At 44.7% G+C, this 25,506-nt stretch overlaps 1 protein-coding gene across 1 annotated transcript in view; it reads right to left on the bottom strand.

Annotated features, from left to right (window-relative positions):
• RhoGEF3 (Rho guanine nucleotide exchange factor 3) overlaps positions 1 to 25,506 on the bottom strand; it is a 383,735-nt gene that overhangs the window by 196,975 nt on the left and 161,254 nt on the right. Inside the window, exons 2-5 of the mRNA XM_080282570.1 lie at positions 24,057 to 24,195; positions 2,544 to 2,662; positions 1,131 to 1,297; positions 413 to 623 (exon numbers count right to left, since the gene is read on the bottom strand). Coding sequence (XP_080138696.1) covers positions 413 to 623; positions 1,131 to 1,297; positions 2,544 to 2,662; positions 24,057 to 24,195 — 636 coding nt within the window. The remainder of the gene's footprint in view (positions 1 to 412; positions 624 to 1,130; positions 1,298 to 2,543; positions 2,663 to 24,056; positions 24,196 to 25,506) is intronic.

The following is a 25,506-nucleotide window of genomic DNA, read 5'->3' as shown; positions in this document are numbered from 1 at the left end:
GAGGGTCTTACTAAGGTGAATCGTCCTTGTCAAGCGTATATATATAGGATGAGACAATCGATATAGAGTTTTATATAATACAGGATATATAATATGGGAAACAGAAGTGGATTTTTGTGAAAAGATAAATCAACGCATACATAAAAATACAGAGGGAAATAAGGGAAGGGCTGTATTAATCTTTGAAAATAATATTACTCACCTGGAGAGGAGAGAAAGAATTATATTGCTCTCCCATGAAAGATAAAGAAAGAAAGAATGGAAGGAAGGAAGAGAGGAAATAAAGAACTTTATAACTCTCCTAAACGACAAAGAAAACTGCATTCCTCTATAAATAAAAAAAGAAAAGAAAAAGAAGGAAGAAAGGAAAAGTGAAAAAAATGAGAAACAAAATATGGAGGTCTGTACTCACAAGAAAGTGGCCTTGTTCTCCTCATCCCTGGTGGTGAAAGACCCGCGTCGCCTGGGTAGCGTCTGGGACTCGAGGGGGGGCGGCGGGGCGGGCTGGGGGTCGTGGGGGGGCTCATGGGGGGCGGAGGGGGCGTGGCTGGGGGACTCACTGCGGCTGGATTTCTTGGCCAGACGGAGAGACAGCGATTTCTTGAACTTCTGGAACATGCCTTCTGTGGGGGAGAGAGAGAGAAAGGGTGAGTTGCAGAGAGAGAGAGAGAGAGAGAGAGATGGGGGGAGTGAATGAAAGATGTTTAGGTAAATCAACAAATTATAAACAAACAGCCTTTCAACTCACCTCAAAACACAAACAGAAAAAGGTAATATTTGTATCATCATTATAAAATTAATACCATGATTACTATTACAACGAATGCTGCATGTATGTATGTATTTATGATGTATGTATGTATGTACGCATGTATATATGTATGTACTGCGGTAGACAGGCAGGCTATGTACGCATTCAAAAAATAAGTACATGAACATGAAAGCAAAGTTAATGCATACAAATTAAAGACTGTATGTGTTTGCATAAACCAATGTGTACATGTGACTGAGTGAATGTGTACTCTGTAAGCTATGAACGACAGGATGAGTTTGTGTGTGTGTCTGTGTATGTATGTATGTATGTATATCTGTACGTATGTATTATATATCTATGTGTAATACAACCCCACCTGAACTACTGGAGGGGATATAGGGGAGAGAACGTGGCCCCTCCTCCCCTTCCGGCACCTCCTCCACCCCCGTCCCCCCCTCCCCCTCCGCCTCCCCCTGCGCCAGGCGACACACAGACTGGCTCAGCTTGGCAGCCTCCCTCTCACTGTACACATGAGACCAGGGCCTGTAAGTAAATAAATAAATAGACATAAAAATAAACGTTAAAAAAGGACCTGTAATAAATAACTATATAAATACACACGAATATCTACATTGTCAGTTAAAGACGAATCAATAAAAAAGAATCTGCACGAAAATAAATGTTCCTAAATAAATATTATTACCACAGAGGCTTATACATACCAAAATAAACGATAGTATACAAGGCATGAATAAATAATAACTAAAAAATAAAGGTCAATAAAGAGAAAATAGTAAACCATCGTGGACAGCCTTAAAGAATAAAATACAACCTCTTTACCGCTATCACCCTCACCCTAACCTTATTCCCCACTTCTCAATGAAGGGAGACAGATCCACCAATTACGATTATTTTTGGTAATGACACAAAGTAGGTAAGAAGAACATTATATTACTAAATTCCTCTATTTTTCCCCACGTGTGACAAGCTAAAGTAGGAAGGGAACACATACGATGAAATATACACAAAAATGTTATCTGATGCGACAAAAATGCGTGTTATACAGCTTTTCTTTTGTTACCCCTCTGCTGTCGATGTTCGTTTTCTTCTATGTCTTACTTACAGAAAATAAGGTTTTACGGGGTACCTAATGCAGTTCGTTGCCAGTAGCCCAGGAAGAGGAGGAGGAGGAGGAGGAAAAGGAGGAGGAGGAGGAGGACGCAAAGGAGGAAATGAAGGAAGAGAAAGGAGGAGATGGAGGAGGAGGAGGAGGAGGAGGGGGGGAAGAAAACACTAATCCCATCTTATCATTTACCAGTACAATCCACGCAGCACCTAAAATACCAACTAATCCACAAAATACAACACTTTCAGTATTCCTGACTATCGCAAAATTATTCTGTCTAATTAAAGGAGTCAAAGAATTATCCAGTATCGATTACACACTACCTCAATTATAATAACAATTTACCGATTATTAGGTCTATCAATGTGGAAGAATTATTTACATTACTTCCAATGCTCTTATAATTTTCAACATTTTCATTCACACACGTCCCCTGCAACCATAACCTTGACAATCCCAAACACATCTTGGTTCAAAAGCATAGTCTACACAGTCCACTCCTTGAAGCCCAAATTCTTCCGTGCAACAGAATTTCATAGATTAACACTACATCCACCGTCCATACTAAATATGTCTATCTATCTATCTATCTAGGGCCATTTCATCCTCACATGCCACCACTTAGGCACTACTACGCACCGTCCATACTGCATACATACTAACCTCCTGATGTCCCACTCGGAGTGACTGAGGGAGGCCCGCCTGAATACGGGGGAGCTGCTGGCCTTCTCCCTCCTGGTGGTGCGGGAGACGCCAGCCCTTCCACGCCACCACACGCCATCCTGGGCGAGTAAAAAAATAAATATATAAGTAAAAATAAAAAGGCTTTTATCAGTGAATGGAATTTTTTAACAGATTGCATGCCTGTGAATTAATGTACTACTGCTGCTGCTAATAATAATAGTAATAACAATAATAATGATCACAATAATAACAATAATACGAAAATCCACAACCTACATCCCATTTTCTACGACCAGACCTCAAAACACCCACTAAAGCAAAAATGTCCCCCAGTATTCAAATTCACACAAAGTCCTTCAGACGTCTACGGCTCCTTATCACCTTACACAACACCCCAAGGCCAACACGGTGACCCATTTACGATAACGCGTATCTCTAATCTCGTAATTATATGTCAAAGTGTCGCAATTTACAACCACACTTACGATCAAAATTCTATCGTAACCAAGATTTGTTTTCGTAGGAGAGGGAAGATAAGGAGGGAACACAATCTTCCTTCGTTCCCTGTACTTCCTGTAATGCAAATATTCTAACCTATCCTACCGTATCCTATAATAAGCTAAGAAGTTATACCCTAACCTAACCTAGACTAAAACTGTGAAAGCTAATCTACACTAACTTCCATGCTATGTTTCTTATTCGTTCCTAAACAGTTATTCAAGCCTTTCCTTAACCAACATAATCTAACAAAACCTAACTTAACCTTCTCTAAATATATCCGAACTAACCCACACCAACTCAGCTCAAACAATCTCAGACACAACCTTCACTAGCTTCAGTAAAATGAACATACCCTAATCTACAATAACACACAAGTACCTAACACACTCTCATCCCTAACTTGCACTAACTTAGGTAAAAACTATCTGCCATTTTCAGCTTCATCTAAACCAGACACAAATACGTCACTGTTGTCGAGTTCAGAATCTTCCTCAAAGCAATGCCACTTGGGACAAACAACACCAGCTTATAATGTTACCTCCCTCCCTCCCTCCCTCCCTCGCATGCCAATACCTCCCTCCCTCCCTCGGTATCACACACCCTTACCTCCCTGCCATCCCAACTCTCATGCCTCCCTCCATCACCTTTCCCTCTCCACTACATCTCTTTCCTTCATTTCCCACCATACCCCTCACCTCTTCCCCGTCTCCCTTCGTCACCTCCCTCCCATCTCACCCCTCATCCTTTCTCTCTCTCTCACCTCCCTCCCTCACACCCCTCACCTCACCTCTCTTCGAATCATCACTCCCATTCCTCCAGTCTCTCATCCCTCCCTTTTCTCCCACTTACTCCCCCTCATCTCCTTCCATTTCCTCACAACGACCATCCCCCCTCCACCCTCATCTCCCCATCATATACCCCTCACCATTCACTCCTATCTCACCACCATCTCACCCCTCCCTCACCTGCCCTACCATCCACCAACACCCCTCTCCCACCTTCCCCCCTATGCGATACCCCACCCCCACACATTCACCTGTTATCGCACACCTGGATAAGAGTCAGGTAATACATCAAATCCCCTGACACCGCTAGAGGGGGCGCCACGACTCACAATCTACCCATAATGTTATCAACCTCTACGAACGACCTGGTAGAATTCGAATCTCATTTTTTTTTTCCTCTATGGTTACCTGGGCTACGTTAGGTGTAATTATTTTGTATTGTACTATATATTTTCATTATTTTATTTTATTACCTAGTACTACTACTACTACTACTATTTTTTATTTATGTTGGGACGTTTGCATGAAGGAATATACATGTCTGCTCAAATAATTATACGTGTACTACTTGGCGTTTAAGCATTATTCGGTACTACACTACCATCCCCTAAAAGCACTAAGCTAAATCGCTGAGTATGCTACGTGCGCCGAAACCTCCACCCATCCTAGCAGAGTCCTTGTACAGTAAACTCTGATATTCTAGGAGCCTTCGAAGCACCTCCTCTTAAGCGATTCATTTTCTATATTACACCAAAAATAAAGTTCTCGTATGTGTCCCTGTATCTTCGTAATTCAAACTTTCGATCAGTAACAAATAAGGGTGATACTGAGGTGTACAGGGGAAAATAAATCGCTAAAGAAAAGATGTTGTGGAATCTTTTAAGCCATATGCCGAACTCTGCCATCTGTGTGGATAAAACCAGGCACAATATTGGATTTATGTTGGTTTATTGGTGCTATAAAACTGAGAGAGAGAGAGAGAGAGAGAGAGAGAGAGAGAACGCCCAATCATCAGAGTGGTATGGGGAGAGGTGAGTGCATCTGGCCGATAGTGTGTGTGTGTGTGTGTGTGTGTGTGTGTGTGTGTGTGTGTGTGTGTGTGTGTGTGTGTGTGTGTGTGTGTGTGTGTGTGTGTGTGTGTGTGTGTGAGAGAGAGAGAGAGAGAGAGAGAGAGAGAGAGAGAGAGAGAGAGAGAGAGAGAGAGAGAGAGAGAGAGAGAGGCTATCAAGTTTGGCAAGCAGCGACTTTACTTATGATTGCATGAGGCAGGTGAGACGGTGAAAGTGAATGATGGATGTGGCAGTGAAAGTGGATGGATGTGTGGATGATGAGTGTGGGTGAGGGGTGTGGATGTACAGAGATGGCTAGGTGAACACAATGAGAGAAGTGTGAGTGTGGGTGTGGGTGTGGGTGCAGTCTATAAAGAAATCAGTGTCAGTGAAAGAGTCAGAGGAGAGTGGATGAGTGATGGTGTGGATGAAAGAAATAAGGAAGGTATAGGGTGGAGTGTAAGGGTGAGCAGAGTGATGGTGTGGGTGTGTGGAGAGACGAGGATGTGTCAGAGTAAAGTGTGGGAGTGAGTAAAGGTGTGGTGAGGGTGTGGGTGGAAGACAAGAGAATGAGTCAGAGTGTGGGTGTGGGTGTGGTTGAGGGTGTGGGTGTGGATAAAACAAGGGGGGAATGGCCACTTCCTGCCCGTGCATTCGTCATCTGCCACGCTTCTTTGCTTCTAAACTGACAACACCTAGTGTGTGTGTGTGTGTGTGTGTGTGTGTGTGTGTGTGTGTGTGTGTCATATGTACGTGGCCAGGGAATGGCATCTCGTTATAACACACACACACACACACACACACACACACACACACACACACACACACACACAGAAACGTAATGATTTTAAAAATGTCACATCACGAGAGAGAGAGAGAGAGAGAGAGAGAGAGAGTGTCCCCTTGTTCAACAGGTGGGCGTGGCAGTAGCAGAGGGGAAGGGGAGGGGCAGGGATAGGAAGGGAGGATTTTTTTTCTAAGTTCGTGCGAGGAGAGGAAGATGGGGACGAAGAAAGTGGAAGGAGGAGTGTGAGGAGGAGGAAGAAAGACAATGGGGAGGAGTGAAAGTGGGGGAGGTGAAGGAAGCAACAGATAGAGGGAGAAGAGTGGAGAGGGAATGCGGAAATGGGATAGGGGAGAAGAGAAGGGAGGGGAGGGGAGAGATGTGGAAATAGAGGAGAGGAGAGGGGAGGGGGAGAGGGGAGGGGGAAAGAGGAGGGGAGAGGGTGGTATGAATGAGGGTGTGTGAGTGGGAGGGTGGTTGACGGGTGATTAATGTGTCCAAAGGGAGTAATGGGGACAGTTTCAAGCACCTGACCTTAATCGATTTATTCTCAATAGTACGAGGTGTATGTGTATGTATTTACGAATCTATTAATGTTTATAGGTGTGTGTGTGTGTGTGTGTGTGTGTGTGTGTGTGTGTGTGTGTGTGTGTGTGTGTGTGTGTGTGTGTGTGTGTGTGTGTGTGTGTGTGTGGCTTAAACCAGTATATTAAAGCGGACATTGCAATCTTCCCACCACTCCTAACACTTTACACCCACTCACATTCTACCTTCACTCCATCCATCCACCCATCCAGCAGTTCTTCTACCTTCCACCTTTCTTATACCCTACCTAATTCCACTTCCATCTTTCTCTCATAGTATCCCAACCATCCATCCATCTATCCATCCATCCATCTATCTATCCATCCATCCATCTATCTATCCATCCATCCTTACAGCATCACTATTTTTCTTTATATCTTTTAACTACCTACACTTTCATCTCTCTCTCTCTCTCTCTCTCTCTCTCTCTCATCAACTCTTCCGTAATATATTCACCACTAATTCCTCCATCATCAATTCTTCCATTTCCCTCTTGGACATGTAATGCCCTCTTCTTCCTGCCTTCCTCCCTTCTCTATCTGGCTAATTAATCATCTTCTCTCCCTCTCTCCACCCTTCCCTCTTTTTCCTCCATTGTTTTCTCTCTCCCCTCACACCTATATCTCTCTCCATTTTACTCAACATCCCACTTCTGTCCCTCTCGCCACCCTTCTCTCATTTCCTCGCATTCTTTCTCCCCTCACCACACATCCCTCTCCATTTCACTCATTATCTCATCACTACGTCAATCCCACCTCTCTCCATTTACCAAGCGTCTTCCTTCTATTCCTCTGTTACTTCACACTTTTCTTAAACCATCTTCTCTTTCTCTACATGCCTTTCTCCTCAATTGATCTCTATGAAATCAGTTCCTTTCCTCTCAGCGTGTTATAAATCCTTCTTGCTCTGTATATATCTGTTTCTGTAGCCAATTCCTCCATTTTTTTCTTTCTTATATATCTCTTTCGTTTTCCTTCTCATAGTCACCATCTTTCCTTCCCTCCATGCATCTGTTTCTCAAGTACCAACCTTTCCTTTACTTACTCAACTCCCTTCTGCTTCACCATTTATTCAGCCTCTTCCTTCTTCTCCATCAACTCATACTCTCCCTATTTTTTTTTTATTCAACTCCCTTTACTTCAGTTACTTATTTCTCCCTTCTACTCTATTAACCCAACTTCGTCCTTCTTCTTTGTTTACTAATCGTCTCGCTTCTTCAATTATTCAACTACCTTTTCTTCTCAATTCCTCAACTTCTTCCTTATTTTCACACAATCCACTCCACCTTTCTTCTCCAGCTACTTACATTCATCCATCTCCATTTACTCATTTCCTCCTTCTTCTTCATTCCTCAACTCCCTCCTCCTCCTTCATTCCTCACCTCCCTCCTTCTCCTTCACTCATTCATCTTCTTCCTTCTCCTTTATTCACCTAACTTCTTCCCTCTTCTTCATTTACTCAGCTCCCCTCGTCTCCAGATCTTTATCCTGTCCTTCCTCTCCATACATCATCTGTCTCTAATAATCCTTAAATCTCTCGGTTGCATCTCAAGGACTTACTGAAGGAGGTTTCCCAGTATGCCTTCTTTAACGCTGATTACTACGTCTTGGTCTTCTTCCTAATAATCTCTGGAATATTATGCTACCTTTCTCATTTCATGCATTCTGATAACGATTTTTTGACACTGCTACTTTCATCCGATTTTTATTCATTTTGGGAACCGTGTGTGTGTGTGTGTGTGTGTGTGTGTGTGTGTGTGTAAGAGATTAATTAGGGCCACATCTAACATCTGCAACTGAAAAAAATGAACCGAAAAGAATTGTTTGGAGTCAAGATAATTACGTCCCTGGACTGCAAGGCTTCAAAGCAGCCCTAACTGCATACATCAACAGGCAAGAGAAGATCAACTTGAAAAAAAAAAAAAAAAAAAAAAAATCTACATAAGGAAGGAGACTTGGTATAGGGAGTCTTCTACGCCCACCAGAAAGGTCAAACACACACACACACACACACACACACACACACACACACACACACACACACACACTTTTTTTTTTCATTTCACCACTGGCTATTGTTCAACCCGCCTCTGCATGAAGGGAATTAGGAGAGATTTAGGCCTTTGGAAGCAGTATATCCTTTGGGCATTGTGTATGTTGGCAATATCCGGGATTGTTAGGTCTGCATGATACAGAGGCAAGACCACTGATTATTACTGATATTTCAATTATTTTTATCGCCTATACTGTCATCATATCATCATCATCAACAGCAGCATCGTCATCATCATCATCATCTTCCTTCCCCTCCTCCTTATCATCATCATCATCATCATCACCAATCCCTAATCCCCAACTTTAGTGTTATATGTGAGATGGGTATGACCTAAAAAGGGGATAAAGAAATCACACACACACACACACACACACACACACACACACACACACACACACACACACACACACACACACCGTACTAAACAAAGAAGGGTCACACCTCATTTAACTCATCATTTAAACTCAGCTCCAATTCTATTACTTCTTGGATTCTTCCTTCTTTCTCTCTTTCTTTCTCTATGTTTCTTTCCTTACGTTCTTCCTTTTCTTACCTTCCTTCTCAAGAGTTTTCGTCCTTCCTTCCGTCTCTCTCATCCTGACTTTCTTTTCTGTTTCCTCCTATATTTTACACTCATCCCCTTTTTTTCTTTTTTCCCTCGTCCATCATCCTTTCGTCCTTCATTTTTCTTCCCTTCCTCCTTCGTCATTCCTCAGTCCTTCCCTCCTTCCTTCCTTCCTACGTACCTGCCTACCATTCATCCTTCATGTTTTTTTTTCTTCCATCCTTCCTTCCTACGTGCCCACCTACCATCCTTCCTTCCTCTTTCTTTTTTTTTCTTCCTTCCTTCCTTCCTTTCTTCCTTCCTTCCTTCCTACCATCCTCTCTTTCTTTCTTCCTTCCTTCCTTCCTCCACTCCCTGCCTCCTCCACAAACACCACTAGCCCACTAGGTCTGTTGACTCGGTTCTCATCCCCTGTTTACTCTATCGTGTGGGTGGTACCGTTTTGTGTGTGTGTGTGTGTGTGTGTGTGTGTGTGTGTGTGTGTGTGTGTGTGTGTGTGTGTGTGTGAGAGAGAGAGAGAGAGAGAGAGAGAGAGAGAGAGAGAGAGAGAGAGAGAGATGTGAAGAGTGATGAAAGCAAGAATTTAGTGGGAGTGAGTGGTGAGAGTTAGTGGTAAGAGTGAGTTGGATGCTATAATCTTTCCACTTTAACTTGACCTAAAATTTCTCTCTCCATCTTGAATACTGAGGGGTAACAAAAGATTAACACAATAATATGATGCTAGTCACGAAGAAGTGCTAGGGAAGGGCTTTAGATCTTTTTCTGTCACTGAACAACGTGTAATAGCAGCAAAGGGACGGAAATCTAGGCCAAGTTATAATGAAAGAACTATAGTGATGACCTAGACTGAACACTGACATAAACCTGATACCAATACCCTTTTTAAATCTCTCTCAACCCCTTCACTACGAGACGCCCAGGGATTTTTTTCTTATTCCCGTTTCTTCAAGAGGTTTTGGAGACAGTGAAAGAAAACATGAATGCAGAAGTGAGGAAATGGAGAAGCGTGATGGAAGGGGTTCAACACTCACACACACACGCACACACACACACACCGGTATATACACAGACAATCACAAACAAACATAAACACAACCAGATGTACTCAGTTAACGTCTCTCTCTCTCTCTCTCTCTCTCTCTCTCTCTCTCTCTCTGCTTCCGCCATCAAACCCCAATCAACATCATGCACTTTTTTCCCCTCAGTACTCGTCTAACGGTGGCTGTGTGTGTGTGTGTGTGTGTGTGTGTGTGTGTGTGTGTGTGTGTGTGTGTGTGTGTGTGTGTGTGTGTGTGTGTGTGTGTGTGTGTGTGTGTGTGTGGAGTGACTTATGACCACTACCACACTCCCATGCCCTCACATTCCACACCACCCCATCCATCACGCCCATCTCACCCACCCATTCCATTCCACACCCCACCCACCACACGCACTTTGCACCCAAACCATTCCACCCTATCGCACCCACTAACCACACCCCACACCCTACCCCAACCACCCCATCAACCTCATTCACTCAATACTCCACCCAGTCCATCAAATTCATACATTCCATCTCTCCACCCAACCCATTCCACCCTGCATCACCCAACCCATGCCATCACGCCCTTACATTTCACCCCACCCATCCATCCCCCCCACCTCACCTTCCACCTACCCACCCACACCCATCAACATTCCATCCCCCACCCTCCTCTGAAACACCCCATGCCATCACTCATATCTTGTTTACACACACACACACACACACACACACACACACACACACACACACACACACACACACACACACTTTGGACTTGGCGTTGTGGTCTTAGGTGGCTTATTTTTTTATTTCTGCCTAAATCATTAATATTCACGTGGGGTAAGGAGGCTCGCTGACACCTTTCCTTTTCCAGATAATTCATGAACATTGTACATTAGTATATTCTAGTATGACACTGCTATATATGTTCTAGTATGACACTAATATATCGTGCGAGACAATACTGAAATGTAATATGCACAGTAATTACCCATGGACGAGTACCAACGAGTCTGTTCACGGACGAGGCCTTTAAAACTATTGCTTGCTACGGACATACCTAGACTATGTTCAGGCAAACTGTAGAATTAGGTACCGCAGAATTATTTAACAACGTAGTCCGTACCGTTAACTGTCTTATTCAATAACCTTATCGACGCTTACGCCTCTTTATTTCATTCCACTAACAATTAATGTATTTTCAGCTCTGAGAGAACTTGTCAGAGGTAATAAAGGACTTGAAAATTTTACGAAAGTCCACTACTAACGCAGATCACAGGAAGGTCACGTGGTTTCGTATTTCCATGGTTTTCGAAAACTGATAAACTCCCTCCACACTGGACGTCAATTTTAATGGAGGGCGGAGACGGGCAATGAGGAAGCGTGGCGTGGTTAAAAAAGGTCTTTATACTGTCATCAGGCGGAGCGTTGCCGGCTGGGGCGGCCACGGGGACGGGGTGGGACGGGTATGGGAAGGGAAGGGAAGGGAAGGGAAGGGAAGGGAAGGGAAGGGATGGGGACAGGAAGGGACGGGGACGGGATGGGAACGGGGACGGGACAGGGAGGGAAATGGATGGGGACGAGAAGGGACGGGGACGGGATGGGAAGGGGACGGAAAGGGACGCGGGTGACCTGACTTGGGTTTTTATGAGGGATGGCTGTCGTGTGTCCATCTGTGCTATCCACACTCCATTAGCTTACTCCACATTCCACCCCACCACTCCATCATTCCACACTCTCCGCTACTCCACTCGATCGTTACTCCACATTCCACCATACTACCCTACCCTCCACCTGGTTAGTAGATATCCATACTTATCCACTTGATTATTCCACACTCCAACAGGCTACTCCACTTGACCAGTACCTCACACTCCACCACACTACTCCACTTTCCGCCTGCTTCCTCGATATTTACACTTAGCTATTCCACTCACTACTCCACCTGACATGAGCTGCACTTGGCTCCTCCACACTGCATGTACTCTAGGGGAAGGAACAGAGTGCAAAAGGGGAGTCCCATGAGTGAGGGAGAGAGTGAGAAAGTGAAAAAGTGAGTGAGATTGCCTCCAGTTACGTGTGAGAAAATGATCAGGAGAAAATGATGTGAGAGTGAGCGAGTGTGAGAGGAAGCCATCTGCTGGAAGTGTGATAGTAAAACGGTGCATGCGTGAATGAGACTGAATGCTTGCCAAAAACAATATATACAGAATGCATGGAGGGTATGAAAGTTACAGAGAGTGAGCGCCAGGAATGAGTAAGAAAGTGACGATGAACGAGTGTGTGGGTGCCATGAGTAAGGGAGAGAATGAAGGAGAGTGAGGAAGTAAGACGGTGAGAGGGAGGGACTGCAAGAAAATGCTGTAGGTGAGTAAGTGAGTGAGTGAGTGAGTGAGTACCAGGCCAAAGTCTAGTGAACATCCTACAGTGGTCAAAGGATCCATTCATACCCAGTCCGTCACGTGCCCCAGTCGAGGTCACTCACCCTCACCCTCACCCTCACCCTCGTACACCCTGACAACACCCTCCTCCCTTGACAACACCGAGATACACTCCCTTCCCGCTACCAACACCCTCTTTCTCACTACCCACAACCTGCCGCCAACAAACCCAGTCTTATCCCTCCTCTAGATGATATTTTTATTTTTTTTTTCCCCATAAGAACACCCCAATGACATCTGAGAGAGAGAGAGTCACCTGGCACTGAAAGCAAAACGGTGGCCCTTGAGTCGAGCTGAAACAGGCACTTCTCTCCCTCCTCCTCCCTCTTCTCTTCCTGTCTCTTCCTCCTCCTCACTCCTCTACCTTCCTATATCTTCTTCCGCTTACTCTTCCTCCTCCTTTTTCCTCCTCTCTTCTCGTGCCTCACTACCTCCTTTTCACTCTCTTCATCATCCTCTTCCTTCACCCCCTTCCTCCTCTTCCTTTCTCCTCAATTTCTTCCTCCTCCTCTGCTTCTCTCACTCTCTGCCTCCTCCTTCCTCCACTCCTAACTCCCTTCTCTAAATGTCTCTCAGTCTCTCCATCGATCCTCTCACAAACTCTCAAGCATTTTAACTCTCACTACCTCCAAACACTTGCACTCAGCTCACAAGAGGCGGCATCAGTCCTCCTAAATTCAACATATATAACGCTGTGAAAAGTGACGCCCGTATGAAATATTATCTTTCATAGCTACAAAATATTACACTGTTTTTAAATGGTATATCTCAAGATGCTAAATGGTTCTGTAAATGTGAAACTATTCTTTAACGCTTTACCTGAAGATGCCGTCAAAAATTAGGGGCTTCCTTACACCCTGGCGGACTCTGTTTTCATAATACAGGAGTGAGAGTGGTGTGGGCGAGTGAGGCGGTTTTTAGAGCGAAATGTCAAAGGTTTCCACTCTTTTTATCAACCTACGTCCAACACCTGTTCGCTCACATCCGCCAGAGATCTTTACATTTCTCTCTCTCTCTCTCTCACTCTCTCTTTAAGTTTTCCGGGTCCCACACTCACATCTCGAGGGCTCTCCATCAATCATCTTCACCTCAAGGATAGTCTTCAGTCCCCCCCTTTAACATACTGCTTCCACGTCCCGTTTTCTTTGGTACATATAAAGGATCATAAATAATTCCTACTGTATAAAATCTATATAAGATTTTTTTTTTTTTTTTTTTCATAAATAACCTGCCACTCTTATTCATTTTCCTAATCTCCCCCCCTTTCTTCTCGGCCTATATCCTCTCTTCTTCTTCTAATTCTTCTTCTTCTTCTTTTCTTCTTCTTCCAACTTGTCCACTCACTCATACACCCTTACAAACCCCCCTCCCCCTGTTCTTGGTCTAAATCTTCTTCATCATCTCTTTCTTCTACTTTCATTTTTTTTTTCTTATTCCATCATTATTCTTCTCCCACTTTCTTCTCGCCCCACCCCTTCTTCGTCTTCCCCCCCCCCTCTTCCTTCAACATACTGTAATCATGGGTTGAATATTCGTGAAATTTTGTGGCGATTTCCGTTCTCCTTTCTTCCTTCTTTTTTTTTTTTTGGGGTGGGGTGGGGGGGGTGGGGGGTGAACATGCATCTTGATCTTGCGATACTGGTAAGAGATAATTCGCGGTCTCTCTCTCTCTCTCTCTCTCTGCTTCCGCCATCAAACCCCAATCAACATCATGCACTTTTTTCCCCTCAGTATATACTCGTCTAACGGTGTGTGTGTGTGTGTGTGTGTGTGTGTGTGTGTGTGTGTGTGTGTGTGTGTGTGTGTGTGTGTGTGTGTGTGTGTGTGTGTGTGTGTGTGTGTGTGTGTGTTCAACTTTTAAAACATTTCCTCGTTTTTCTTCGCCAAGTAAAATAAATTCACCATCACAGTAAACAAATTGTATAAAACCCCTTCATTACGAGGCTTTTTCTCAGCCGTAAAAAATCGTCTGGTTAAAGCGAGATTAAAGTGAGAAAATAAAGACACACGATGATGTCTTTCTTTTCTTTCTTTTTTCTTTCTTAAGCCTGTACAAGACATTTATACTTAGCTTGGTAGAAAAAAATATATATATATGACTTGGAGGGGTAAGATCTCGCCTTCATTAACCCTTTCAGTATGACGGGGGAGGGAGGGGGTTCCTGGTCTGAGGGAAATCGTCTGGTAATAGCGATAAATACACGATAAAAAGACGCCACTGTAGCAAACAGGTAAAGAACACTGATATATAGTCTTTGTTTCTCTGTCTTTGTCTCTTTGTCTTTGTCTGCCTTTATCTCGGTCTCTGTCTCCCTCTTATACAGTCTTTGTCGTTGTCTCTGAATGTCTGTCTGTTTAACTGTCCCTGCTCCACATAAACCACTCTTAAACCTGACCTACCTACACGCCCTCCTTAACACTCAAGCGCTGTTTATTTTTCACCATCATTTAAGTAAACAGTTTAAAGCACATAAATCCACGCAAAGCAGTATCGCCTTACGCCTCAGAACGTCTCTTTTACATGACAATATTCTAACTAGCGAAATTTACGAATGGGGAGGGGTAAATAATGGGGCTAGGGGGCAAAGAAATGGGTGGGATGAGATGTAACAATGAAGGGGGACTGCAGCGCGCTCCTCGCCCTTCTGCAGTGTCCCCCTCCCCTTCCCTCCCGCCCCCTCTCTTGCAAATGACCACCTCCCTCCCACCCCTCTCCTGCAGTGAGCTAGGTCATGCCGGGTCATCACAACCTGTCATTCACACCCGCTGACCCCTGCATGCACCCTTGCCCTCAACACGACCTGGCCAACACATCTGAGGTCATTGCTGCTCCTTGACTTCCTTGCTCGCTTCTGTGTGTGCTTCCTCAGTCACTGTTGTTAGTCATGGGTATTTTTAGATGTACAAATTCCTTGATTTATTTTTTCTCTAAACTATGCACTTCTCAATCATCTCTCTCTCTCTCTCTCTCTCTCTCTCTCTCAAATGGCCAGGAAGGAGATTTTAGGGGAGACACTTCTATATTTCAGGCTTTGGGATGGAACTTAAGCACGCGACAAGCCAGACCACTCACACCCAAACACTGCCTTCCTCTCCTTCTTCATTCCACTTCTTATCTCCCCTCTTGCCTCTTCCTCTTCCAGTCATTCTACCTTTCTCCTCCTCCTCCTTCCTCTCCTTATCCCACTTCTCATCTTTCCTCATCCCTTTTTCCCTCCTTCCCTCTTTCTTTCCCCTTCCCCCTCCTTCCTCAGTCTACTTGTCTCCCTCCCCCTCTCTTCCTTCCTCCCACCTTTTCCTCAGTTGCCCCTTAATACCATACGCTTCTAATCCGAGTAAATTTGTTTTGTGTTAAGAAGTAAAGATAAATGTATAGTCACACGCTAGGAGGAGCTCAGCCGAGGTGCTCATCTCCGTAACTTAGGCCTTTGACCCTGTGATGGGTTTTCACTCAATGCCCTGAGATACAAGGCCACTGCATCCAGGTTACCATAGTTACCTCCCCTTCTGTTATTCTAGATATTCATTTTACCTACCAACCCACAAAGCATGAAACCCAATACGTTTTAGTTATGAAACAGAAATGAGACTCTTTGGTTACTAGTTTAATTACCCCTCCCCTCTGGCTACACCTGGCCGTCACCTGAGCTGAACGGGATCTTGAATTTGGCTCTCTGTTATTATTATTATTATTATTTTTTTCGTGGAAGGAACAATCTTGCGAGCTTCTGGACTTTGGTTCCTTCCTCGCATTAAAAAAAAAGTAAACACACAATAGCACCGTTATGGAAGGGTGAAGCATTTTATTTCAGCTACGGTTCTGTGCATACAAGTAGCTACATTTGGCCCAGGTAAACGCCATCAATCAAGGTGTGAATAAAACCAGGGATGGTCATGTCCGGCCCAGATGCCCCCTATGGCGAGAAAGCCAGCAGGGTAAGGCAGAGTCACGGCAGGGAGGTGCAGGGTGAAAGTGGTTGAGGGAGTGTGCTGACCCAAGGCGATATTTACACCACACTATGCTACACTACACTCCACATTACACTACACTACACCACAGCACACTACAGTACACCAAACCACACTACACTACACCATACTTCACTACACAACACCAAGCCAAACCACACTCCACCACACCCCACGCCCCGGAGAAACAGGAGCTGGGGAGGGGAAAGTCAGGTAGGCTGGAGGGGGGAGGGAGGGCATAATTATCACCTGAAGGGGCCCGGCAGGAAAGTAGTGAGAAGGAATAGCCTGGTGGAATGAGTGAAATGTAGAGGGGAAGACACTGGGGGCTGAGGGAAATGTAACATCCACATTCACATCCAAACCTATGCCCACACAGACACCAACACTCACTCACACCCTCACCCACATCCACGTCCACACCCACATCCACACCGAAACACTTCCCCCATAACCACACCCACATTCACACCACACCCACATTCATTTCCAGACTTGCCCACCCTCACACCCACACTTTCCCCCACACCCACAATCAAACACACACCCACACCCAAACCCACACCCTTCCCCCACACCCACACTCCCCCCACAGGTCAACATCCTGAAGCAACCCACAGAGAGAGAGTTTCCCTTCTTCACTAGTTTCCTTTTTCCCTAGGTGGCTCCTTCAGTTTTCCTGTGGCGTTCCTTGCTGTTTCCTGTTTATTTTCTCGCTCTTTTCCTGCTTGCTTTCTCCCTGTTTTTCGGCTTCTGTTTTTCCTTTGTCGCTCCTTACTGTTTTCTGTTTTTCTTGCTGTTTTCCCTGTTTATTTCTCCTTCCATCTCGTCTATCTTCTGTTTATTTTTCCTCTTATATTACATCCTTCTTACAACCATCCTGTTTTTCCCATCTCATTCGTCTAAAAATTTTCCTGTTTTTCCTTTGCAATGCCTTTCTTTCTTACTCTCTTCCCGTTTCCCTTTCGACTATTTTCCTGCCTTCTTATATTCATCTTGGTGTATTCCTCGTAACCCTGTATTTCTTATCCTGTTTAATTTTCGCCTCTTTCTCAATGCTTCCATGTTTCCCTTCTTCGCACACGTCTTTTAATTCCTGGTTCCTTACGTTCTATATTTCCACTTCCCATAGTTCCATTTATCTGTCTACATTTCTCCCCCTTCTGTTTACAATCTCCTTCTTGCTTTCCTATCCTTATCTTTTTTCCTTCTCTTTTTACTTTTTCGCAAAACCGCACAGAGACATGCATAACACAAGACGAACAAGGTAAGATGAAAAGGCCGTCTGCACCTGTAAAACGCTGAGATTAATTGATCCACTGGAATTTCACCTGCACCTCTCTCTCTCTCTCTCTCTCTCACACACACACACACACACACACACACACAATCACTTTTCCCAATCTTTCACCCCCAAACCCTTGTCACTCAAATCGTGGGAAGCTCTGACGAGGTGAACTCAAACAACCTCACCCCCATCCTTAAGCACCCCAGTTAACCACCCCAGGCTAGTACTCTCTCCTCTCCCCACGACCATCTGGCATCGCTTACGTCACGAAGGCACGGTCATCTGGCCCCAGGTGTCTCAAAGGAATTATCTCGCCCCCCCCCCCACACACACCCACACTGGGGTACTGGTTTGAGGGGCGTGGGCAGAGAGAGACAATGGTGTGGTGTGAAAGTGAGAGGACGCGAACATGCAGGTTGCGGTGGATGGGTGTGGAGGCTGTGGATGGACTTCTAGTGGATGGGAAGAGGGACTGGTGGGTGTGGAGAGGTGTGGATGGAGCTTTTTCGATGAAGAGATTGGTGTGGTGTGAAAATGAGAGGGAACGAGCAAGCTGGTTGAAGTGGATGGGTGTGGATGGTTTGGATATTTGTGGATAAACTTTTGGTGGATGTGGGCAGGGCTTGGTGGATATAAAGGGAGGTGACGCTGGAACGAAGTGGAGAGAGAGAGAGAGAATGTGTACGTAGGAGGGAGTGGGACAGTAGCTTAATTCTGCATGAGACAAAATGGATACATGGAAAGGTTATGGGTGACGGGGTATGCAATGTGTGTGTGTGTGTGTGTGTGTGTGTGTGTGTGTGTGTGTGTGTGTGTGTGTGTGTGTGTGTGTGTGTGTGTGTGTGTGTGTGTGTGTGTGTGTGAAAGGTCCATATTACTCCATTTCACACACTTTCCCCCCAGCCAACCCCCTCGTACCAATGTCCCTCTTTTCCCTCTCTCACCCCCACACCTCTCATTATCTCCCTCACCTGTCATCCCCACACCCCACATTAGCACCCCATCCATCACCAGTCACACCTCTAATGCCCACTCTCTCACCCTCTCTCACACTCGCTCACTCATTTTCACACTCACTCACACACAAAAGGGGGCAGGTACACTTGGTCACACACACAGACACGCTCAGTCTTTCTCACGTTCAGTAGAGCAAATATACACAACATTCACCCACAAATTCATTATCTCTCTCTCTCTCTCCTCCTAATCCCTTCCTAACTCCTCTTCTTTCTTCTCCCACATTCACTCCTCCTTCCAGTCCTTCTCCCTCCCTCCTTCCTTCATTCTCCTTTCCTTCATCTCCTTTCATCCCTCCTTGCTCCCTCTTTCCAATCCTTCCTTCTTCCCTGCTTCCCTTCTTCCATCCATCCCTTCCATCCCCCCTCCAAGCTTCTTCACTCTTTTCTTCCTCTTCCCTCCTTCCTCCTCCTCCTCCCACTCTTCCTCCATCGCCTCTTCTTCCTCACAGTTCACCCTGTTTGGACTCTGACGAGGATATCACCTCTACTTATGCATTCTTTTTTCTCTTTCTCCTCTATCTTTCGTCCTTCCCTCTGACTCCCTCTCTAGCTCCTTCGCCCATCTTCTCCTTCCTCCTACTTTCTCCATTCTTCTTTCCTCCTCCTCCTCCTCCTCCTCTTCTGCCCCACAATTTCACCCTGCCTGGAGACTGACAGGGAGAGGGTTTTTATGGAGCCACACGGTATACGATACTTCCTTCTTCACCCTTCTCCTCTTTTCTCCTTCACCTCTCTCCTCCTTCTCTTTTCCCCTTCACTTCTCTTTTCCTTGTTCTCTTCCATTCTTCTCTTTTTTCTCTCTGCTCTTTATTTCTCTCTTGTCCTTCTTCTTCTTCTCTGATATATCTCTCTTTTCATTTTACTGTCATTTCTCCTTCTCTTACTATTCTCTTCTTCTCTCGCTCTTTACCATCTCTCTTTTTTTCATCTTCTCCGTCCTCTCTTTTCCTGTGCTCTCTTTTTCGTATTCACTATTTTACATCACATTTTTCCTTATCTTTCTCCTTCATTTTTCCTTCTTACCATTTCTCTCTCTCTCTCTCTCCCTCTCTCTCCCTGTCCTTTCCTTTCCCATTTTCTTAAGACGCCAGGAAGACAGCAAAGGAAATCCCAAGACAGAGACCACTATAGGGCAAGGGAGAGTCGACTCCTAAAACATTCACTCTCGAGGATTACAGTGAAAAAAAAAAAACAAGAAAACTAGGAAAACAAAGGGACTACAGGAAGGAAAACCGCGGCCGTAGATACAAATATATGAAGCCGGGTTCCAAGAAATGGCAAGAAAAATGAAAATCCAGTGATCCTAATAAATTAAATGTTGAAAAAAAACACACACACTAAAAGAAAAGAAAAAACATGATGGAAAAAAAAAAGCAAATATTTCGTATGATGCCAGGCGATGCTATTCTATAATCACGAAGAAATTCTCTCTCTCTCTCTCTCTCTCTCTCTCTCACACACACACACACACACACACACACGAAAACTCTACATCCCACAATAAATCTACAGGGGCGGTAATTCAGGTGGGCATCCAATGAGAGTACAGGTGGGCATGGAGGCTAATTAGAGCACAGGTAAGGTGGTATGAGAGTACCTGGGGGCATAGACAACTGGGGGGGAGGTGATTAACTTAATGAGGCTAGGAGTAATTAAATTTGGAAGATACGTTATTATTAGGTGCTTGAGTTGGAGAGAGAGAGAAGGTGTGTGAGAGAGGTTTATTGATGTAAGCAGGAAATGAAGTGTGGAGTGTGATCGAGATGGTGTGTATGGCGAGGAGGAGGAGGAGGAGGAGGAGGAGCAGGAGGAGGAGGAGGAGGAGGAATATTAATCAAAACAAAATCTCGAAGTGGGTCCATACTAGCGACAGGGCTCAATATGCAATTCCATCTGATCCTCCAAGAAGAGAGAGAGAGAGAGAGAGAGAGAGAGAGAGAGAGAGAAATAGCTATCGGGCAGTCGAGATAATAACCGCCTAGGGTACGAGAGTCAGGCCTTATAAACGAACAAATAAAAAAAAATGCGAATCCAGCGACACAGCGATAAACCAAGAAATATGAAAGTCTGACCAAGAAATACTGCCTCTATTATTAAACAATTACTGACTCTGTAAAAAATAATTAAATAAAAGATACCTGGAGTCTATTATCATCCCCTTCAGTCCGAGGTGGCTCTCTCAGGCTGAATAAAATCGTCTGGTATTATCAAGGATTAAGAGAAAATATTAAAGACGTTCTCCGACTTAAGTTTTTTTTTTTCCTTATGTGTCCGGCTCTGGTCATAAGCTTCACAGCCTGTTTCCAAGGCCCAGTAGTCCTCCTAAATATCATACACCTCCACATGTCACCACTTCGGCGCTAACACCCACTGTCCAAATTGAATACAGGCTGAGGCTGTGTCATACAGGACTGATGTATTGGTATTAGCGGTGGTATTTTTATCACATGTCGGCGGGTCTTCTGGTAGATCAGTTAAGTTTATACAACTGAAATAATTAAACTGTTCCCTGCCCCAGCCGGGATTCCAACCTGCATCCGTAAGGTCTATAGACCAGCTCTCTACCAATTCAGCCACCGCTTTTAACATCCTCAGCCCATTTTGTTTTAATTCTTCATATGGTTAGAACGATGTACAGTGAGAAATAAAATAAGGGACAATTATTCCTTTCACTGACATGATCGCAAAGGCGCATATTCCGTCTAACATTTTTCATTTCAGCCGACAGAAATTCTAACAGAAAGATCAAACAGATATTTTGTACTAGAATACGAAAAAAAAAAAAATGAAGTAAACTAATTAAGCTACTTTGAAATATACACGTCATAGATACGCTGCTTGGATAAGAATGAAAGTTTTAATTAAGTGGATTATTGTAAAACTTATGAGGTCAACTAAGACAAATATGCTTACATACACACAAACACATACATTTACGTACACTATTACAAACACACATATACACATAAAAATAACCACACACACACACACACACACACACACACACACACACACACACACACACACACAGGACATGCTTCTCTTTTTCACTTTTTCTTCACGGTGTAGGAAGGGAAAGTTTAGGGGAGGCCCTTTCCAGCTGCTGTTACCTCCTCCTCCTTTCTTATCTCTCTTATCTTCTCTCTTTTATCTCCTGTCTCTTATCTCCTCTCTTTTATCTCCTCTCTTTTATCTCCTGTCTCTTATCTCCTCTCTTTTATCTCCTATCTCTTATCTCCTCTCTTTTATCTCCTGTCTCCTCTCTTTTATCTCCTCTCTCTTATCTCCTCTCTTTTATCTCCTGTCTCTTATCTCCTCTTTCCCTTCTTGCCTTTATTTATAGCTCTTTGTGTCTTGGTCTTTGTTGGTGTGTCTGGAAGGGACGGTGTGTGTGTGTGTGTGTGTGTGTGTGTGTGTGTGTGTGTGTGTGTGTGTGTGTGTGTGTGTGTGTGTGTGTGTGTGTGTGTGTGTGTGTGTGTGTGTGTGTGTGTGTGTGTGTGAGAGAGAGAGAGAGAGAGAGAGAGAGAGAGAGAGAGAGAGAGAGAGAGAGAGAGAGAGAGTCCCTAATTATCACCAGGTCAGGCAAACCCTCACAACCACCTCAGTTTAATCATTCCACACCACAGTCCCTCATTCCATCACTCCACATCACAGTCCTTCATTCCATCATTCCACACCAGTCATTCATGCCATCATTCCACACCACAGTCAGTCATGCCATCATTCCACACCACAGTCATTCATTCCATCATTCCACACCACATTCATTCATTCCATCATTCCACACCACAGTCATTCATTCCATCATTCCACACCAGTCATTCATGCCATCATTCCACACCACAATCATCCATTCCATCATTCCACACCACATTCATTCCATCAGTCCACACCACAATTATTCATCATTCCACACCACAGTCCTTCATTCCATCACTCCACATCACAGTCATTCATTCCATCACTTCACATCACAGTCATTCACTCCATCACTCCACATCACAGTCCTTCATTCCATCATTCCACACCACAGTCATTCATTCCATCATTCCACAATCCAGTCAACCATTTTCCAGCATCACCTAAACCCATCATCACCATGGCAACCAACTATAAGACGAGACACCAAAATTAATTCATTCCTTACCAGAAGCAAAAATTTCGCAACCAAAGAACCACACCATAAACACACGAATTCAACCTTCCACAAACAGATCCAGCTACCACAACAACAACTACTACTACTACAACCACTACCACAACGACCACCACCATCTCATACCCACAAAAAGAAAATGGCCAGATATTCAGGGGATACTTTTTATCTCTTTTTTCTCCTTTTATTTCCACGGCCGCAAAGGGAATCGAATAATGCAACTCCTGGGCGTTTCTCCCCCACACCCTTCAATTATTCTCAGCCACTTCTTGACGGTTTCTTATTCTGGCTATTTTTCTTTTCTTTTCTTCCAAGACTTTTTTCTTTTTCTTGAAGGGGCGTTGTTTTGGAAGGGGCGGAAGTTGCTGTCATGTTGATGGAGTTTTATTTTTGGCCTTTTCAGTGTGTGTGTGTGTGTGTGTGTGTGTGTGTGTGTGTGTGTGTGTGTGTGTGTGTGTGTGCTCTCACCTGGTTTGCCTATGACCTCTTCACCTGGTCTACCCTACCTAACCCCACCCATCTCATGACCCAACTTCTGAACTCACCCGAACTCGCCTAAACTCACCTGATCTCTACTAAACTCACCCAGCGCCACCTGCCACCTACTCACCTAAACTCACCCAGCGTCACCTAAACTCACCCAGCGTCACCTAAACTCATCCAGCATCACCTAAACTCACCCAGCGTCACCTAAACTCATCCAGCATCACCTAAACTCACCCAGCGTCACCTAAACTCATCCAGCGTCACCTAAACTCACCCAGCGTCACCTAAACTCACCCAGCGTCACCTAAACTCACCCAGTGTCACCTAAACTCACCCAGCATCATCTAAACTCACCCAGCGTCACCTGATCTCACTTAAACTCTCCTCAACTCACCTACGCTCTAACAAACTCTCCTAAACTGCACCCATCTTCGCCTAAATTCACCTAAGCTCGCCTGATCTCACCTAAACTCTAGTCTGGCTTGCATATGTCTCTCCCCCTGCTCTGCTCTGCTCTGCTCTACCCCACCCACCTCACCCTTCACCCTTGACCTAGCTCCGCCTAAACTCACACTCCCATATCCTTGACTGAGTGGCCTAATTCTACCTAATTTTGCATTTCACTCTCTCTCTCTCTCTCTCTCTCTCTCTCTCTCTCTCTCTCTCTCTTTCTCTCTCGTTATATACACCCGGAGAGCATATGAATTCCTATTTCTCCCTACAGTATATACGCAAAAATCTAACCCCAAATACTCCTCCTCCACTTCTACTCCTCCTCGACCCACCTTGTGCTTGGCGTCCTGGGGCGGGGCTGAATGGGGCTCCTCCGGTAGGGTGGGTGCGGGGCTGGGGGCGTCGTGCGGGGCGGGGCTGCTGCGGCCTGAACTGCGGCTGTGCTCCCCTCGACGCCACGGGAAGATCACACTGCAGGGAACGAGAACACCTGGGTTAGTTGTGGATCCAGTGAGAGAACGTGTGTATGTATGTATGGGCGGATGGATGGATGTATGGATGCATGTATGTATGTAGGTGGGTGTGGGAGGAAGGGAGGGAGGTAGGTAGGTAGGTAGGTAGGTACGTACGTACGTACGTTGGTATGTTATCAAATTTATAAATGGCTGATCCGATCTGGGAGAAAACTGGCAAAGGATGAAGTAGGTAAGTAGGTGGGTAGGTAGGCAGGTAGGTAGGTAGGTAGGGATGCTGTCAAATTCATGAATGGCTGATCGGGTCTAGATGAAGACAAGATGTGATTCGATCCTGGTGAAAATCAAAGGTCAAGGTCATGAAACAAGGTCAAAGTTCAGGCCCTGTGCCCCTGTACTCTCCTACCACTTCTTCTAATTCAGTCTAGCAAAACTGAAATCACCTTTGCTTCCAATAAAATCCTAACTATAATTTCCTTCCACCTACGGTTCTTTCACCTTAACTTGGCCCAGATTTTCATTTCTTTTTATCTCACGGACCTCAACGACAGAATAAGGACGTACTGCGGCTCTACATCCATTCCACTTCTTCGTGACTAGCACCGTATTCTAGTGTTATGCTACTGTTACAGCCTAAACATCCATGGTCGAGAGATGGTAACTTCTGGCCCCGTTGAAGTGACCAGAGTATAGTGGTGGAGACAGTGAGCAGAAACTATGAGTGATGAGCGTTCCCTGGTGCAGTGATGGAGGAGAGGGGGAAGTGTGAACAGGAAGTGGAAAGTAGAGCGGCTGGAGGAAGGAAAGTGCCTGGTGCTGTGTTGGACTTGACAGGGAACAGAAAAGAGAGTACAGAGAATGGGAAAGACACACACACGCACACACACACACACACACACACACACACACACACACACACAGGGACAAGATGGCATATTAACACAATGAGATGAAAGAGAGAGGCACACAGACACGGGGATGAAACAATACGCAATACCAAAATGAGATAACATTCAAACACAAAGACACACACCGACGAACACAAAGGATGCGATAGCCAGATATACAAAGCCAAATAAACAAGACTGACAAATAAACAAAAAAAATACATAGACAAAAACACAGAATACATAGAGAAAAGGGTAAACAAACAGACAAATCATATTATAGGTAAGCAGAGAGACAACTACTAAAGGAAGACTACAAACAGACACAGATACATGCCGGATACAGCCTACAGACAGACACATTGATAAAACAGACAGACAGACAGAATATATTGCGTTATCAAGACAGACGAACGACAGGA

Source organism: Coenobita brevimanus, chromosome 94, assembly GCF_032717465.1.
Source record: "Coenobita brevimanus isolate Jiangsu-jjx chromosome 94, ASM3271746v2, whole genome shotgun sequence".
In the NCBI taxonomy this organism is placed as follows: domain Eukaryota; kingdom Metazoa; phylum Arthropoda; class Malacostraca; order Decapoda; family Coenobitidae; genus Coenobita; species Coenobita brevimanus.
This window is presented reverse-complemented; position numbering and strand designations above follow the sequence as displayed.